Here is a 16,241-nt window from a genome sequence, read left to right as displayed (position 1 = left end):
TGAAGCATTGATTATTCATTGCCAGACATCCTCTACCTTTTTGACTCCATAAAATCAAACTCATATGCTGTTGTTTACTTTCTCTGATTATTCCATCTAAAATGTTTTCATGGGTTCTGTTTTTATTTTTCCTTAAATATAGGTGCCATTCAGAGATCTCGCAATTTCTCAGAGATCTGGCCTATACTCACTATACTTCTAAGACTACATATGGTCTTCTTCACATTTGATTATTATGTGCATGCTTCTCGGATTATTTTTATTCCAGTTTAGAATTTGGTCATGAGCCAAACAGGTCTTGAATAATATAGTCACTCATCTTCTGGAATAAGCTTATATGGATAACTTGCTTCAAAAGTTTAAAATTTAATTTCTTTTATCCTAAATCTTCATGAATTTCTATATTTTCTAAGTTAATGAAATATGTCTCCACTTATTTTATCAAATCTAGAAATACTTGCAATCTTGACTCCTTTTTAAGACTGCCACACACAATTAATTACCAAACACTTTAACTTAAACATTTTATCTTAAACATTTATTAAACTGATCCCCTCCTCTCTATTTCTACTACTGTCCTGGTTTAGTCTCTCACATTTTCTCACTGTAGTACCTCAATAGCCTTCTGTGTAAACTCCCTATTTCCTATCATATCTTTTTAAAATTTATCCCCCACATATATGTCAGTGTGTGCCATCCTCAACACACACTTGAAAATATCACTTGCTCTATTCAAAACCCTCTAAGGACTTACTGCCACCTACAGAAATGGTTTTCAAACCTTAATAGTTGTAGATTTTAAAAGAGAAATTTCACTAGGAGGTCAATACACAAGCACATATTTATAGAAATTTAAATTTCAAAACTCACTTTTGCTTACATAAAAAAAGCAATTCCTGACACATGTGATAAAAATCAGACACCACCCAGTTTTAATGTAGTCCTTTCCTCCTTCCTGAGCACATTCATATGCTTTGTTCCTTTGCTTAATTTTGACATGATCTCTCTGAGAAGAACCAGCATGTTTACATTTTTCAACCTTATGGTTTGATGATACTAAGATTGAGAGATTAATGACTTACTCAAGGCTGTCTGGCATTTTTTTACTCTTTTAATACAAAAGGGCTTCCAAGTCTTAAAAGGCGCAGAATATAGTAAAGAAAACAGAAATATAACAAAAACACAATGTAATAAACGATGAGGAAAAGTAAGTATAAAGTGATATGAAAACACTGACACAGTGAACTATGATGGGTTGGTGAGGATCAAGGAAAGCAATTGTAGAAAGCAGCCTCATAACCAGATGGAGGAAGAACATCTCAGGCAGATGAGGAAATGGCATAAGTATAGGAATAGAGATAGTAAAAGTAAGTGGGGGTCCAGATTGGTGAATAGCTTGCTATGCTATAAACAGAAGTTATATGGAAATGCTGTGAAGTAGTTATGGGAAAGAAAGAATTGTTCAAAGGTGAAAGAAAAAAAGCTAGGACTTGTTTGTGAAATATCATGCTAATGAATTTAAGCTTTGGTCTATAGTCAGTAGGGACCATAGTTTGGGTAAAAGTCATAAATAACTAGACTATAGCAACGGATAGAAATTTGTAGAAAATTAAATATATAGATTAGAAGGGGATCGGCTAATGCTATTCTGTGGTACAAAGGGTGAGAGACTTTGGAGCCAAGAATAGCATAAAATTTCAAAAAAAAAATATATATATAGGCAAAATATAGATATGATGCTATCTATCATCCAAGATAAGAAATGAAGGCAATAATTGGGGAAACGCATGATCATTATTTGGAACATAAGTTGATAACATCTGAAGGATCTCATAAACAAATAAAAACAATGAACTAAAAATAAGGATCAAGTATGGAGATAAAGATTTCGAAATTACCATTTTGAAGACGGTAGTTGAAGCCAGAAAGGTAGATAAAACCACTTAGCTGGTGAAAAAGAGAAGACAGTGTAGACTACCTAAAAATGATAGTAAGATTAAAAAAAAAAAAAAAAAAAGGAAATCCAGTTCAGGTAGGTAGAGAATAATATACAAATAGAGAACCAGCAGGATCAAATCAGTGACATTAGACAAAAGAGTTGAAAGAAAGAAAGTGTCCTAAATATGGTGAAATGTTACAGAAAGGACAAGTAAGTTAGTGACTGGGGAGAAAAATGGAATTTTACACCATATCCTTGATAGATTTTTCTTATCAATATCCCTTCTTCTATAATATTTTTATTATGATCTCCAGGTGGCAGACATATAATGTTAAGTTTTTCATATATCTTGATTTACTCTTTTATTTTAAGCTATCAATAATTGTTCTAAACAAAAGTCCTTTCTAAGTAGTTAGTGGTGCTTAACTTCCTTCTTCATCTACAGATGGGGCCATTATTAAACAGCCATCACTCAGAGTTAATGTAATAGTAGTAGAAAACTTTCATAATGCATATATCCTTCTTTTAATCTTTTCATTATTTTTATGTGAGGATATATAAATACCTGTCTATGAGTGATAATGTTATATATCTATATATATCTATCTATCTATATATATATATATACATATATAGGTACATATACACACACGTGGGTATATATACACACACATGTAAAGAATGGCAGTGTCTTAATATTTTAAAAGAGTGATATTTGATGTGTGTTCAAATCCCATTAGATTAAACTCCATGAGATTAAGGATCGTGTCCTGCACTTAGTGTAGTAAATGGCATGTAGAAGGGTCACATGAGTATTTTTTAAATAAATAAATGAGGCAGCAGAAACAAAGAATGGTATGGCAAGAGATAGGTGAAGGAATAAGAGAAAGAAAGGGATTACATTGGAGGATAAGGCTCATATGGATAATTTAAATTAACATGTACTGCTACTAAATAATTGAAAGTTCAATAAAAACCTCATTAATTATAGCTCCCTATTTATCTTCCATGGGATTATTCAATTTGAGGTGGGCTGATATTTTACCTTTGCACTATTTATGAAATTTCGTTTTGCTGAGTAAACTAATAAGAAAATTATGTCAAAAAGTTCATTTAAAACCACTCATGAAACAAACTTTTTAAGGACTTCAAGCTTAAATTATTAAATGAAAATGAATGCTGCAAATTATTCATGCCATTTTTTTTACTAAAGTTGATTCAAAGATATCTCTCTTTAGAAAAACAAACATATCTAAATGCAAACTATGCCCAGTCTTTCACAGGATTATAGAGTGGTCTTTGGATTTCCTTTAGTTCAGCATCCTACTGTAATTACCACCACATCACCACCACCCTTACCAGCATCATTATGAGATTTATTGCTATTAGCCTCATCATCAATGCCATTAATGTAGTATCTCCTGTGTGGCAGGCATTCGACAGTTCACAACATCTCTGTGAAGTAGATGCTATTTAAGTTTTTTAGAAGCATTAACTAATCCTTTGGAGAGTAAGATATTTAAGATGACATAATTATTAAGTGGCAAAACCAAAATTTTAATGTATTTCTATGTTGACTGCCCCAAATGCCTCCAAAAAAACCTTACTGATAAAGACAATTAAGTTTATGAGACCTTCTGCAGTGAGGAAGAATAGCATTCTGACTAAGTGTTTTAGTTTCCTAGGGCTGCCATAACAAAGCACCATAGATTGAGTATGCAGACGTCTATTGTTCAGTGTGGTATCAGAGGTGGTGTCCTGGGATGTGTGACAAAAAAATCTGTCCCAAGCCTCTTGCCTAGCTTCTGGTGGTTTTCTGGCAATCTTTGGAGTTCCTTGGCTTGTAGGCTCATCACTCCAATTTCTGCCCTCATGTTCACATGGTTTTCTCCCTGTGTGCACATCTATCTCCAAATTTTCTCCTTCGGGAAGGACACTAGTCATATTGTATTAGGGACTCACTCCATTCCAGTATAACCTCATTCTAGATTAGGTAGCTACATCTGCAATGATCTATTTCCAAATAAGATCAGATTCTGAGATATTGAAGGTTAGAACTTCAATATATGAATTATTCAACCCATAACACTGAGTCTTAGAAGACTCTTCAAATGGGGAAATTAAGGAAGGATATTTATTTTAGCCTGGTTGTGTGGTTTTATGGTAAGCCTTAAAAAGTGGAGTACTGGTTGGAATTGGGCAGAGTTTCTGACCAATTAGTTTTAGATTGGAGGGCAAAATGAGGAGAGGAACATAAAACAGTTATAAATAAGTTATAAATAAGCTGTTTGTCTAGATAGATAAGCTGTTTGATTCACGATTTTATTATCCAAAAGTGGGTATATACTGGAGAAAACAGCTAAATTACTTTTGTTTGATCACAGTACTGTTCAAAATAGGGGATGAAGAGTATGCCTGATTAGAGCATTGTTTAACTTCTAGGGAATTGCTAATATATTAGTTTTAGTCCTCATCTGTATGACTTCAGAGTCCATCAACTACATCATCCTAACTTTCTTTCTCATCATTGATATATCCCAAAATAGTCTGTGCTACTGCCTGATTGCTCTAATTAATAGCTTTATTAAATAGTTCTAATAGAATTCAGTTTAAATTTGTTACCCTGTTGTAGTCATTGCTGGTTAGATTTGGTTGAATCTTTCTTCCCTACAATACCCTTCAGAAAGATTATCATTCAATAGTCTACATATGTACATATTCTGTCCCAATTCTTCTGTTTTCTAGACAAATCCTAGTTACTTCAGGTTTTCAAGTAAAAGCTATATTTATATGGTAAGTAATAATCATCTCATGGGATGTTAAGAATGTTGATAACTGCAAGATTATTATTTTGGATAGTGTCTTAGTCCTTTTGGACTGCTGCGACAAAGTATCACAGGCTGAGGGGCATAAAAAGCAACCGAACGTAATTTCTCACAGTTCTGGAGGTAGGAAGTCCAAGGTCAGGTTTCCAACATGATGGAGTGAGGACTCTTTTCCATGGTTGCAAACTTCTTGTGTCTTCACATAAAGGAGGGTGCTGGGGAGTTCTGTGAGGGCTCTTTTATAAGGACACTTATCCCAATTACAAGGATGAATCCCTCATGACCTAATCACCTCCAAATGCCCCACGTCCTAATACAATTACTTTGGACATTAGGATTTCGATACAGGAATTTTAGATGAGCATGAATATTTAGAGCATAGTAGATGCTAACATTGTCAGCATCCTGTGTCTTCTTACATCCTGAAATTTGTTTACACCTGGAAGTACAAAATGACTAGTTAAAGTTTTTCTGATTAAAAAAAAAAAGTTTCTCTGATTTCAACCATCTAAACACCAAGGTTCTGATACAGTTAGCATCCTATCATTTTATTGGAAGCATGCGGAGCCATAAGACCAGTCTATCCAAAATATCTTACTATTGCTTTGAAGTGAGTTTTGCAATATTTTAAATGTCATGCATACTTTTGCCTAGGCTTTTTTAGATGGTAATCATGTTTATCAAAAACATTCCATCCTTCCAGCCTTAAAATGTAAAATTTAATATATAAATCAGAGAAGAGGTTATGCTATAGGTTTTGTCATCAGGATATCTTGCTTTACGTATAAGCCTGCATTTGAGAAAAGGGAGGGCTGCAAAGAATTATCTCCTCTAAATAAAAAAAAAATTATAAATAAAAATAAGAGTTCTAGAATTCTACTCATTTTAATTTACAAGGGTTCTGCAATTAGTTAATTAGATCAGAATGAAGGCCAACAATCAACAGAAGACTTAAAGCAATTTAGGGTCCTTTTGAATCTTTAAAGAAAATCCAGTAAACACTTGAAAAACACAATCAATGAAGAGTTTTAAATGTTTCTTTTCTGATTTTCCGCAGGGTCCAAGTTTTCTCTCTGAGGCCCTTTTCCCTAAACTTGCAACAAAAATTGAAGAAATGGATCCTTTTTTCAACCTTCATGAAACCATTACCAAGGTAAGAGATAACTGCATTCATGAGCAAGTTGGGAAAGTTTTGGGGTGTTTTTGTTGATAGATGGAGAAAAGGAAAATAACCAATCAAGACAAATCTTATATTTTCATTTCTAATAAATACTTGAAAGGATTTTAAGTTCATCCCATTACTTTACTAAGGAGTAAGGATGATATACTACTCAAGATCATACAGAGCAATAGCATGATTTGTATTTAAAATCAATCCTTAATAAAACAATTAGGATTTTTTTTTCCTTCATCTGGAAGTAGATTTGTAGTATACTCTCGAGTACACTCTTTGATTAAGAGCAGTATAAAATGCATCTTTGAATTTATGTATCTTCAATGTTTCGTTTCAATATTTAAGATACTTGGTTGTTTGTGGTGGTACTTTTTAGTTGCAGTAAAAGAAAAATGTCTCCTTAAAGGAAAAAAAAAAGACTGCATTTATAATAAATGTTTTTATACTGTGATGGTCATACCTATATTTTTACTTAAAACTCTTAGCTGTGCATTTATAATATGGAGAAAATTAAATTGTACAGTATGGAGTAAATAAATTTAATGTTCTGACATCATATGACATCATACGAATTTTTACATTTACCAACTATTTGTTTAGCCTGTCATAACCTTCCTTTTGGGGATAGAGTTTATAGAGAATATTGACATTTCAGCAATTTAAAATAATACATATTTATATGTGCTTAGTTGAAAGACTGAATCATTCTTAAATCTTCTTAGTGAAATTTTACAAGACTATTTTTCTCCTTCAGAAAGAGGAAATGTGATATAATGAACTGAACTCAGTAAGCGGCAATAGAATGAACTCAGAATACAGACTAGGATTCTAGGTGTACCCTAACTTTTTTTAAAAACTGTGAATTTATTTTTTCTGAACTTTTGAAATTAGAGGAGTTTGGACCACATTTTACTTAAAATTCTCCTAAGCTCAAAATATCTGAATCTTAACCACATTTATACCTCCTTGCTTTGTAATTTATTTCACTTCCTTAATTTAGTTTCTAATGTACCCATCCTTTAATATCCATTTTTATTTGGATATAGCAACATAAAAGTAGCCCCCAAATAATAGTTCCTTAGTATTCAAAATATTAACTATATTCTTAATTCTTGTAGAGATGATAGATTGATAGATAATAATAGATATCTATATATATCTATATACCTATTTAAATGAGTATGTGCATCTGCATACGTTCAGTGAAAGTGATTTTGTGTGCATGTGTGTGCATTCATTCAAATATTCTGAATACTTAAAATCTAGGTTTATTTACTTATTTTTAGGTGAAGCATTAGAGGATTTTAGGGCAATGGAACAGTAATATTTTCTCCATTTTTTTCCTGCTTTCCTCTGGATCAGGGAATTCATTGATCTTTGTGGAATGAATAATTTGATACCCTATTGATATCAGGTGTATAATGAGAGGTGTAAACACACACTGATTCTTGCTGTATGATGTCTTGGACACATCACAACTCCTAAGAGCATGTTGGGAAGCAGGGATGGGGGCAAGAAGGGAGTAGGGGACCATGGAACATAACCTGAACATATATATGAGGTCAGTACTTAGTGTGAAACACAGAAAGCCAGAGACTGTTTGGGAGAATACACAAATTTGTGCGCAGATATTACCACAGGGTCTACATTTATTTTCAAATTTATTTCATATGTAAGCAGATATTAACCCATTAAATGGGTGTTAGAAAAAATTCTATGTCTATGAAGAAATAAAACATGCCTAAGTGCCAAAGTAAGTGATTTCTGACACTCTTTATGACCAAATATATTTATCTAATGTTGGTACTGTTTCCCCAATCATCATGTTTGCCTATGGTAATACCTCATGTTGGAGATATAGGCCAGGGAAAGAAATTGTGCTTCAGAAGTTCAATCTTAGTGTACTGATAGGAGAAACTGGGGAATCATGACAAGAAGTACTTAATAAATACTTTAATAAATAAGGTCAAATTTTCACTGGTCATCAACAAAATAAAAATATAAATACAGTGCAGTTGACAAGGCACATGACTAGGAAATATGGAGCATAGATTTTACAACCTTGGCTACCACCTTGTTATTTTATTTAGTAAAACTGTATTTTCTACACCAAAAAGAAGTACACTAGTAATAGCTTTCCTCACTAGTGAGACTGAAAGAAGGTGTATACATTTTCTCTAGAAAAGCAATATGGATGTAATTGAGTATAATTATTAACACATTACAAAATATGAGTGCTGATGTCTTCAAATAGACTCTTACCTGCATTTTCTGAATTTAGTTTTCACTTAAGAAAAAATGAATAAGTTAGATATGAAAGCATATGATTAAACTAATTAATTAAATGCTGGGAAGACACTGGTAAGTTAGTGTGTACCAATGGAATATATAATTTAATTTGTAAAAGATTGAGACCTGTAGAATGTTTTGTTTCAGTAAGAATAGTAGTGGTATTATCATAGTGTATCATGTATTTAGTACACTCATACTTCACAGAGCAGTGTGATATTATATAAATAGCAATGGACTTTGAATAAAAAGACCGAGTTAGGAATAAATTCTGTTACTGTGAATTCTGAAAACCTGGTGTGAAGTAAGAGAAATGCTTCGGAAAATGATAAAACACAATGACTGATATTACAACAATTATAAAACATTTAAAAAAAATCTGTATTAATTGAAATATTGAAGATTCTAGTTCTTATTTCTCCCAATAAAAGTTTGAATTCAATACACAGCATTGTAACACATCACATATTTATTTAACCTAATTAAATAAATATAAGAAGCATATACATCTAATACAAATGATCATATAATGTAATCTATTATCCTTTACAAGTGAGTAACCTTGTATTCTGGACCTTTGTTGTAGATCATAAATATGATTTATGTAAAAGTAAATTACAGTTTTTAAGCATTAAAATGTTAGGAATCTATCAATGGTGTTTTTTCTTCTGAATTAAAAAAATGAAAATAAATAAACTGCACTCATACATGGGATAGGAGCTATGAGTCCTAGTATGTAGCTCTCCAATGCTGTCCTTCAGTTCCTTAAAAATATTTTTTTACAAAGTATGAATTTATCCTGGCATTTGTCTTTTTGATATAAAGCATGGAACCTAAGAAAGTAACGAATGAGGCTCAATATTGATGCTAAAAGGTGTAATTCATCATTACTTCAATGACAGTCAGGTGGTACTGTATAAAGTCGCCAAAGGGCAACACATATTGCATCGACGTTGAAGATGTTTTCTTATCTTCTATAATTACCTTTAAAAATAGCATTTTTTATTAGTAAAGAAGCCAAACTAATTTCTCCAAAGACTACACATGCATAAAATACCAATATAAATCTTAGCTGCTTAATCCTTTAATAAGTGAATAAAAATCTCCATGGATTTATGTTTTGAAATAGGCTTATTTCTCCTTCTCTACCTAGGAATTGTCTAGTTATGTTTCTAAATCTTCAACATTTAGCTCATAAATTGTTATTAGTAATCTAAGTATTCTAGTAGCCTATTATAAGCCAAGGATGAACACTTGAAATATAAAAACAATATGTGAGAATGGGTCCAAGGGAGTAAACAGGTAAGGAAATCATTTTAATATAACATACTAAAAGAGTTGATAGTGATATAAACAAGTTATGAGAATAAAGATGATGGAGTTCATGCTTCTGAGATTTGAAGAATTCACCAGAAAGGTGACATTTGAAGAATTTAAGAAATATTAACTTTATCTTAATGTCAATGAGCTTCCCTTGACAGTTCTTTAAAAAGCAGGCTGTTGGTGGTATTGGGTGAGAAATGATTATATGTATTTTGAATAACAAAAGACAGATTTAAGAGACATTTTTAGGTTTCAATAACAGGATATATGCTTTACTGGATATGGGGTATGAAGCAGAGTGAAGAGTAAAGGACAATTTGAATAGCTCCACTTTGGGCAAAGTTGATATTATTGAATTAACCAAATTAGGTGTTGGGCTGAGGAAAGTGATAGAGTCTAACCTTGGACATGTGTAATTTTGGATTCTTAGCCCATCTAGACAAATATGTCATAGGAGCAGTTGGATACATGAAGTTGGAGCTCAGGAAGAAATAGAATCCAATGCATTAGCTGATGTAATAACCACTTGTCACATGTGGCCTTAAACTAAAAAAATAAATTAAATAGAACTAGAATTAATTTCCTCAATATCATTAGCCACAATTTACATATTTAGTAACCACATATGGGCAGTGGCTACTGCATGGGATAGCACAGATTATAGAACATTTTCATCATTACCAATTATGCAGATGATGTTACCCTTGACAGTATTCATGCAGAGAAGCAAGAGTGACAGGGAGAGGACAAAAGACCCAGGGCAGAATGGTTTATGGGCTCCACAGGAAAAGATACATTATAAGAAAGAGGAAGCGTTCAAAAGCATATCCTCCTACGACCTCACACCATCAAGATGGCTACTGTTAAAAACGAAACAAAAGAAAACAAAACAAGATAACAAGTGTTGACAAGGATGTGGAGAAATTGAAATCCTTGTGCACTGTGGGGATATAAAATGGTACAAATGTTGTGGAAAACAGTGGCAGTTCCTCAAAAAATTAAAAATAGAATTATCACATGATCTACCAATTCCACTTCTGGGTATATACCCCACAGAATTGAAAGTGGAGTCTTGGAAACATATTTGTACATCCATGTCGATAACAGCATTATTCACAGTACCTAAAATGTGGAAACATCCCAAGTGACCATAGATGGATAAATGAATAAGTAAAATGGGGTACATATATACAATGGAATATCGTTCAGCCTTAAAAAGGAAGGAAATTCTGACATTGGCTACAATGTGGATGAAACTTGAGGACATCATGCTAAGTGAAATAAGCCAATCACAAAATGACAGATACTATATGATTCCATGTATATGATGTACTTAAAATAATTGAAACCAAGGAGGAAGAAAATACAATGGAGGTTGGGGTAGGAATGGGGAATTTTTGTTTAGTGGGTATAGAGTTTCAGTTTTACATCTTGTAAGTTACACAAGGTATAAGAGTTATAGAGATGGATATTGGTCCTGGTTACACATTATCAATGTATTTCATACCACTGAACTATACACCTAAAAATGGTTGACGGTAAATTTTATGTTATGTGTATTTTACAACAATATTTAAAAATTCAGAGAAAAAAGTATATTTACACAATCAACTGGTCGTCCACTGTAACTTCTGAACCACTTATTTGGAATTTGAGTTTTTTCTCTTCATTTATGTCTGATCCTCAGTTCTTTGCCATTATCCATAAAGAGTTCACATGACTTATTAACCATTTCTTTGGCCTACATTTTTTTTTAAGATTTTATTTTATTTATTTATTTTTTAAAGATTTTTTTTTTTTTTTTTGACAGAGAGAGGCACAGCGAGAGGGGGAACACAAGCAGGGGGAGTGGGAGAGGGAGAAGCAGGCTTCCTGCGGAGCAGGGAGCCCGATGCGGGGCTCGATCCCAGGACCCTGGGATCATGACCTGAGCCGAAGGCAGACGGTTAATGACTGAGCCACCCAGGTGCCCCTAAGATTTTATTTTTTTATTTGAGAGAGAGAGAGCAAGCACAGACGGTGGGGGGGTGGGGTGCAGAGGCAGGGGAGAAGCAGACTCCTGGCTGAGCAGGGAGGCTGACGAGGGGCTTGATCCCGGGACCCTGAGATCATGACCTGAGCCAGAGGCAGATGATTAACTGACTGAGCCACCCAGGCACACCTGGTCTACTTTTAACTGATGTAACATCCTGTATTTATTTTATATCTTTTTGGATTTAATATATCTTATTAGCATTTCTTGATAAATTTTTGCCATAATACCTGATCAATAAATGATGACTGATAACTGTATTTTAAACAAAACACTATAGCTATGTTGAGAAGGAAAAGACTCTTATTTTATTTATTTATTTTTTAAATTTTATTATGATATGTTAGTCACCATACAATACATCATTAGTTTTTGATGTGGTGATCCACAATCCATTGTTTTCGTATGACAGCCAGTGCTCCATGCAGTATGTGCCCTCCTTAATACCCATCACCAGGCTAACCAATTCCCCCTCCCCCTCCCCTCTAAAACCCCGTTGTTTCTCAGTGTCCATAGTCTCTCATGGTTCATCTCTCCCTCCAGTTTCCCCGCCCCCTTCATTTTTCCCTTCCTTCTCCTAATGTCCTCCATACTATTCCTTACGTTCCACAAATAAGTGAAACCATATGATAATTGACTTTCTCTGCTTGACTTATTTCACTTAGCATAATCTCCTCCAGTTCCATCCATGTTGATGTAAAAGTTGGGTATTCGTCCTTTCTGATGGCTGAGTAATATTCCATTGTATCTATGGACCACATCTTCTTTATCCATTCATCTGTTGAAGGGCATCTCGGCTCTTTCCACAGTTCGGCTATTGCGGACATTGCTGCTATGAACATTGGGGTGCATATGGCCCTTCTTTTCACTACATCTGCGTCTTTGGGATAAATACACAGGAGTGCAATTGCTGGGTCATAGGGTAGCTCTACTTTTAAACTTTTGAGGAACCTCCACACTGTTTTCCAAAGTGGCTGTACCAACTTGCATTCCCACTAACAGTGTAAGAGGGTTCCCCTTTCTCCACAACCTCTCTAACATTTGTTGTTTCTTTCCCTGTCCATTTTTGCCATTCTAACTGCTGTAAGTTGGTATCTCAATGTGGTTTTGATTTGAATTTCCCTGATGGCTAATGATGATGAACATTTTTTCATGTGTCTGTTAGCCATTTGTATGTCTTCTTCAGAGAAGTGTCTTTTCATATCTTCTGCCCATTTTTTGACTTGATTATTTGTTTTTTGGATGTTGAGTTTGAGAAGTTCTTTATACATCTTGGATACCAGCCCTTTATCTGTAGTGTCATTTACAAATATCTTCTCCCATTCTGTGGGTTGCCTCTTTGTTTTGTTGATTGTTTCCTTTGCTGTGCAGAAGCGTTTTATCTTGATGAAGTCCCAAAAGTTCATTTTTGCTTTTGTCTCACTAGCTTTTGGAGATGTATCTTGAAAGAAGTTCCTGTGGCCGATGTCAAAGAGATTACTGCATATGTTCTTCCCTAGGATTTTGATGGATTCCCATCTCACATTGAGGTCTTTCATACATTTTGAGTTTATCTTTGTGTATGGTGTTAGAGAATGGTCGAGTTTCATTCTTCTGCATGTGGCTGTCCAATTTTCCCAGCACCATTTATTGAGTAGGCTGTCTTTTTTCCATTGCATGTTTTTTCCTGCTTTGTCAAAGATTATTTGACCATAGAGTTGAGGGTCCATATCTGGGTTCTCTATTCTGTTCCATTGTTCTATATGTCTGTTTTTGTGCCAGTACCATGCTGTCTTGGTGATCACTGCTTTGTAATATAGCTTGAAATTGGACAACGTGATGCCCCCAGCTTTGTTTTTCTTTTTCAACATTTCCTTGGCAATTCAGGGTCTTTTCTGATTCCATACAAATTTTAGGATTGTTTGTTCCAGCACTTTGAAAAATGTCATTGTAATTTTGATTGGGATGGCATTGAAGGTATAGATTGCTCTGGGTAGCATAGACATTTTAACAATGTTTATTCTTCCAATCCATGAACCTGGAATGTTTTTCCATCTTTTTGTATCTTCTTCAATTTCTTTCATGAGTATTCTGTAGTTCCTAGAGTATAGATCCTTTACGTCCTTGGTTAGGTTTATTCCGAGGTATCTTATGGTTTTTTGGTGCTATTGTAAATGGAATCTTTCTACAGTTGCATTGTTAGTGTATAAGAAAGGAACAGATTTCTGTGCATTGATTTTATATCCTGCCACATTATTGAATTGCTGTATGAGTTCTAGTAATTTGGGTTTGGAGTCTTATGGGTTTCCACATAAAGTATCATGTCGTCTGCGAAAAGAGAGAGTTTGACTTCTTCTTTGCCAATTTGAATACCTTTTATTTCTTTTTGTTGTCTGACTGCTGTTGCTAGGACTTCTAGTACTATGTTGAACAATAGTGGTGAGAGTGGGCATCCCTGACGTGTTCCTGATCTTAAGGGAAAGGCTCTCAGCTTTTCCTCATTGAGGATGATACTCGCTGTGAGTTTTTCATAGATGGATTTTATGAACTTGAGGAATGTTCCCTCTATTCCTATACTCTGAAGAGTTTTAATCAGGAAAGGATGATGTATTTTGTCAAATGCTTTTTCTGCATCAACTGAGAGGACCATATGGTTCTTCTCCCTCCTCTTATTAATGTGTTCTATCACATTGATTGATTTGCGAATGTTGAACCACCCTTGCATCCCAGGGATAAATCCCACTTGGTTGTGGTGGATGATCCTTTTAATGTATTGTTGGATCCTTTAGGTAGGATTTTGTTGAGGATTTTGGACTCCATATTCATCAGGGATTTTGGTCTGAAATTCTCCTTTTTGATGGGGTCTTTGCGTGGTTTGGGGATTAAGGTAATGCTGGCCTTATAGAATGAGTTTGGAAGTTTTCCTTCTGTTTCTATTTTTTGAAACAGCTTCAGTAGAATAGGTATTATTTCTTCTTTGAATATTTGGTAGAATTCCCCAGGGAATGCATCAGGCCCTGGACTCTTGTTTTTTGGGAGGTTTTTGATCACTGCTTCAATCTCATTACTGGTTATTGGCCTATTCAGGTTGTCAATTTCTTCCTGTTTCAGTCTTGGCAGCTTATAGGTTTCCAGCAAGGCCTCCATTTCATCCAGATTGCTCAGTTTATTGGCATATAGTTGTTGATAATAATTTCTAATAATTGTTTCTGTTTCTTTCGTGTTAGTCATGATCTCTCCCCTTTCATTCATAATTTTATTAATTTGGGTCCTTTCTCTTTTCTTTTGGATAAGTCTCTCCAGTGGTTTATCGATCTTATTAATTCTTTCAAAGAACCAACTTCTAGTTTCGTTGATCTGATCTACTGTGTTTCTGGTTTCTAATTTATTGATCTCTGCTCTAATTTTAATTATTTCTCTTCTAATGCATGGCTTAGGCATCATTTGTTGCCTTTTCTCTAGTTCTTTAAGGTGTAGAGGTAAATGGTGAATTCAGGATTTTACTATTTTTTTTGAGTGAGGCTTGGATGGCTATGTATTTCCCCCTTAGGACCACCTTTGCAGTATCCCATAGGTTTTGGACCGATGTGTTTTCATTCTCATTGATTTCCATGAATTTTTTTAGTTTTTCTTTGATTTCCTGGGTGACCCAAAGATTCTTGAGCAGAGTGGTCTTTAGCTTCCAAGTGTTTGAATTTCTGCCAAATTTTTTCTTATGATTGAGTTCCAGTTTTAAAGCATTGTGGTCTAAGAATATGCAGGAAATAATCCCAGTCTTTTGGTATTGGTTGAGACCTGATTTGTGACCCAGTATGTGGTCTATTCTGGAGAAAGTTCCATGTGTGTTCGAGAAGAATGAGTATTCTGTTGTTTTAGGGTTGAGTGTTCTATATATATCTATGAGGTCCATCTGGCCCAGTGTATCATTCAAAGCTCTTGTTTCCTTGTTGATTTTCTGTTTAGATGATCTGTCCATTGCTGAGAGTGGAGTATTGAGGTCTCCTACAATTAATGTATTATTATCAATATGACTCTTTATTTTGGTTAACAGTTGGCTTATGTAGATGGCTGCTCCCATGTTGGGGGCATAGATATTTACAGTTGTTAGATCCTCTTGTTGGATAGATCCTTTAAGAATGATATAGTGTCCTTCTGTGTCTCTAACTACAGACTTTAGTTTAAAATCTAATTTGTCTAAGAATTGCTACCCCAGCTTTCTTTTGAGGTCCGCTGGCATGGAAGATGGATCTCCATCCCTTCGCTTTCAGTCTGGATGCATCTTTAGGTTCAAAATGAGTCTCTTGTAGACAGCATATGGATGGGTCCTGTCTTTTTATCCAATCTGCAACCCTGTGCCATTTTATGGGAGCACTTAGGCCATTCATGTTGAGAGTGATTATTGAAAGATATGAATTAATTGTCATCGTGTTGCCTGTGAAGACGTTGTTTTTATAGATTGTCCCTGTAGATTTCTGTTGTATATCACTTTTGGGGTCTTTCTTCTTTTATAGAACCCCCCCTTAATATTTCTTGTAGGGCCGGCTTAGTGGTTACATATTCTTTCAGTTTCTGCCGGTCTTGGAAGCTCTGCATCTCTCCATCCATTCTAAATGGATCCTTGTCATATAAAGTATTCTTGGCTGCACGTTCTTCTCATTTAGTACCCTGAATATGTCTTGC

General features: G+C 34.4%; 1 protein-coding gene across 8 annotated transcripts in view; it reads left to right on the top strand.

Moving 5' to 3' along the window:
• NAALADL2 (N-acetylated alpha-linked acidic dipeptidase like 2) overlaps positions 1-16,241 on the top strand; it is a 1,329,911-nt gene that overhangs the window by 1,151,144 nt on the left and 162,526 nt on the right. For all 8 annotated transcript variants that reach the window (XM_073897013.1, XM_073897016.1, XM_073897023.1 and 5 more), the window contains one exon: positions 5,822-5,917. In XM_073897013.1, coding sequence (XP_073753114.1) covers positions 5,822-5,917 — 96 coding nt within the window. The remainder of the gene's footprint in view (positions 1-5,821; positions 5,918-16,241) is intronic.

The sequence above is a fragment of the Callorhinus ursinus genome, unplaced genomic scaffold (genome assembly GCF_003265705.2).
Source record: "Callorhinus ursinus isolate GAN/ISIS: 27379988/994484 unplaced genomic scaffold, GSC_fseal_2.0 scaffold1, whole genome shotgun sequence".
Classification (NCBI taxonomy): domain Eukaryota; kingdom Metazoa; phylum Chordata; class Mammalia; order Carnivora; family Otariidae; genus Callorhinus; species Callorhinus ursinus.
The sequence above is the reverse complement of the archived record's forward strand: the minus strand, read 5'-3'. Positions and strand labels throughout refer to the sequence as shown.